The sequence below is a fragment of the Colobus angolensis genome, unplaced genomic scaffold (genome assembly GCF_000951035.1).
Source record: "Colobus angolensis palliatus isolate OR3802 unplaced genomic scaffold, Cang.pa_1.0 Scaffold4, whole genome shotgun sequence".
Lineage (NCBI taxonomy): Eukaryota > Metazoa > Chordata > Mammalia > Primates > Cercopithecidae > Colobus > Colobus angolensis.
Genome location: NW_012117376.1, coordinates 3,907,506 through 3,909,909, shown reverse-complemented (window position 1 = coordinate 3,909,909; position 2,404 = coordinate 3,907,506). Strand labels below are relative to the sequence as shown.

General features: G+C 48.4%; 1 protein-coding gene across 2 annotated transcripts in view; it reads right to left on the bottom strand.

Annotated features, from left to right (window-relative positions):
- Positions 1-600: 600 nt before the first annotated feature.
- LSM10 (LSM10, U7 small nuclear RNA associated) overlaps positions 601-2,404 on the bottom strand; it is a 4,324-nt gene continuing 2,520 nt past the window's right edge. For both annotated transcript variants that reach the window (XM_011955303.1, XM_011955304.1), the window contains exon 2: positions 601-1,320. In XM_011955303.1, the coding sequence (XP_011810693.1) occupies positions 925-1,296 (372 nt within the window). In that variant the 5' untranslated portion in view covers positions 1,297-1,320 and the 3' untranslated portion in view covers positions 601-924. The remainder of the gene's footprint in view (positions 1,321-2,404) is intronic.

Genomic DNA, 2,404 nt, shown 5'->3' with positions numbered 1-2,404 from the left:
TTTTTAGTAGAGACGGGGTTTCACTATGTTGGCCAGGCTGGTCTCGAACTCCTGACCACAAGTGAGCCACTTTCACTAAGACAGTTGTTTGCCTGTGGCAGGCCTAGAATGACAACAAGACAGCTACTAAAAGGACTTGGGTTCTAACTCTGAGAACCCAGTAACTCTCAGATCAGAGATGGAATTCCTGCTATTAGCAGAGCTCTCACACCCCAGGGGAGGGCCCAGGTTACTCCCATCTCTCTGCTTCAAGAAACAGCAATGAGACTAACAGCCTCTTCAACAGGGACTCTGAGTAGAAAAGCCATTTTCCACCTGCCCAGACTGAAGTACTCTCCTGCCATTCTCAAATTGCTACATACTAGAATTGCCTGGGAAATTAAAAAAACTCCCAGCCCTCAGACCATACCCCATACCAACGAAATATGAATCTCTGAGGGTGGGACAGGTGATTCCAATGTGCAGCCAAGCTTGAGTCTGCCCCCGACTACACAGGACAGTCTGGGAGCCCAGCACACAGAAGGGAAAGCCTGGAGCATGGACCTGTTTGTATTCAAGTTGGGTTTCACAAGAAAATGAACAAGGGGAATGGAGACAGTTAGACTGAGCATGTTTAATTATCCTCACTGGGAGAGTTGAAAACTACTTGACAGGTTCCATGATCAGTAAGTCAGAGATTCAGATCATCAAAAAGGGGGATTGTCACCTACTCCAAGGCCACAGACAGATAGGATTCTGGTTCCCAGAGGGAGTCTGGGAGGTGGAACCCTGTGAAAGGCAGCTTTGACAGGTGGTGTCTGTTGGACACCAGCTTCTGGCCTGGCCTTGCTCTCTTCTCGGGTTCCAGACAGGGTGTGAGGGCAGGGAGCTGGCTCCAGAGAACACTGGAGGAAGCCGAGCTGGGGCCAGGGCTTGCTGAGGGCCTCACTTATAGTTTTTGGAGGGAAATTCCCACCGGCCTTGGCCCTTGCCACCAAAGTTCCGCACCCGATGGATAATCTGCAGCTGCTGCTCAATGGTCGAGGTGATGTTCACGTCATCTGGGATGTGGACGTAGCGGACATTGCGGCCTGTCACAAAGAGGTCATCCAGCTTGACCTGATGCCCCCAACGGTCCGTGTAGGTGACTTTGGCCAGGCGGATGTTCATGAAAGCATCGACATTGTCTATGCGTCCGTGGGCCACGCTCTCATCCCGCAGGTCTACAGTAGTTACCCGGCCCTGGAGGCCCTGCAGTAGGATGATCAGGCTGTTCTCAGAGATGGTCCGCTCCTTCACTGAATGGCTCAGTGCCATTCTTCCACACCAGCTGCCTGCCTGCTGTGGACAGGAGCACACAGATGGCAGCTATAGCAGGGTAGGGGGTACGGTTGCCAACTCACCTCCACCAGGTTCTCAAACAAAATTCCCACCACAGACCACCTCTGCGATTTTTGTATCTGTGGATACAGATACTTCCCGCACATGCCTCATGGAATCCTCACACCAACTTGCAAGGCAAAGATTACTTATGCTTATTTTATGAATGAGAAAAATACGGCTAGGATGGCCAGGCACACTGGGATACACCTGTAGTACTAGCTACTCAGGAGACTGAGGGAGGAGCTTCACTTGAGCCCAAGAGTTCTGCTGACCTGCTTGGGCAACATAGCAAGATCCACTCAGTTTGAGACCAGCCTGGCTAATACGGTGAGACACCATTTCTACTAAAAATACAAAAAATTAGCTGGGCGTGGTGGCACACGCCTGTAATCTCAGCTACTCAGGAGGCTGAGGCAGGAGAATTGCTTGAAGCCGGGATGCAGAGATTGCAATGAGCCGAGGTCGCGCCATTGCACTCCAGCCTGGACAATAAGAGCAAGACTCTGTCTCAAAAAATAAAGAAAATGATGAGCATTTCTATTGAGCCAGAGACAAGAAAAGGATGCCTTATGGCTTCTAATCAACAGTAAAACGTAGGTAATGGTCAATGCAATGTTCAAAAAACGATTACAGAAAGAAGGGAAGGGAAAGAATTTAGAGAAACAATAATTATAAAGGAAGATCACTGTCCTTGTCAATTATATGATTATCTACATTCAGAATTCAAGATAAATTATTAGGACCAACAACAAAAGTCAGTATCATTCCTAATAATACATTAATTTAAATAAATCAGTAATTTTTAAAAAGGAAAAATATGGCTAGGAGAGGTACTTGCCCAAGGTCACAGTAAATAAGTGGAATTGCTGGAATTCAAATCCGTAGCCGTAGGCCAGGCACGGTAGCTCCCACCTGTAATCCCAGCATTTTGTGAGGCTGAGGCGGGTGGATCGCCAGAGGCCAGGAATTCAAGACCAGCCTGGCCAACATGGTAAAACGCTGTCTCTACTAAAAATACAAAAATTAGCCGGGCATGGTGGTG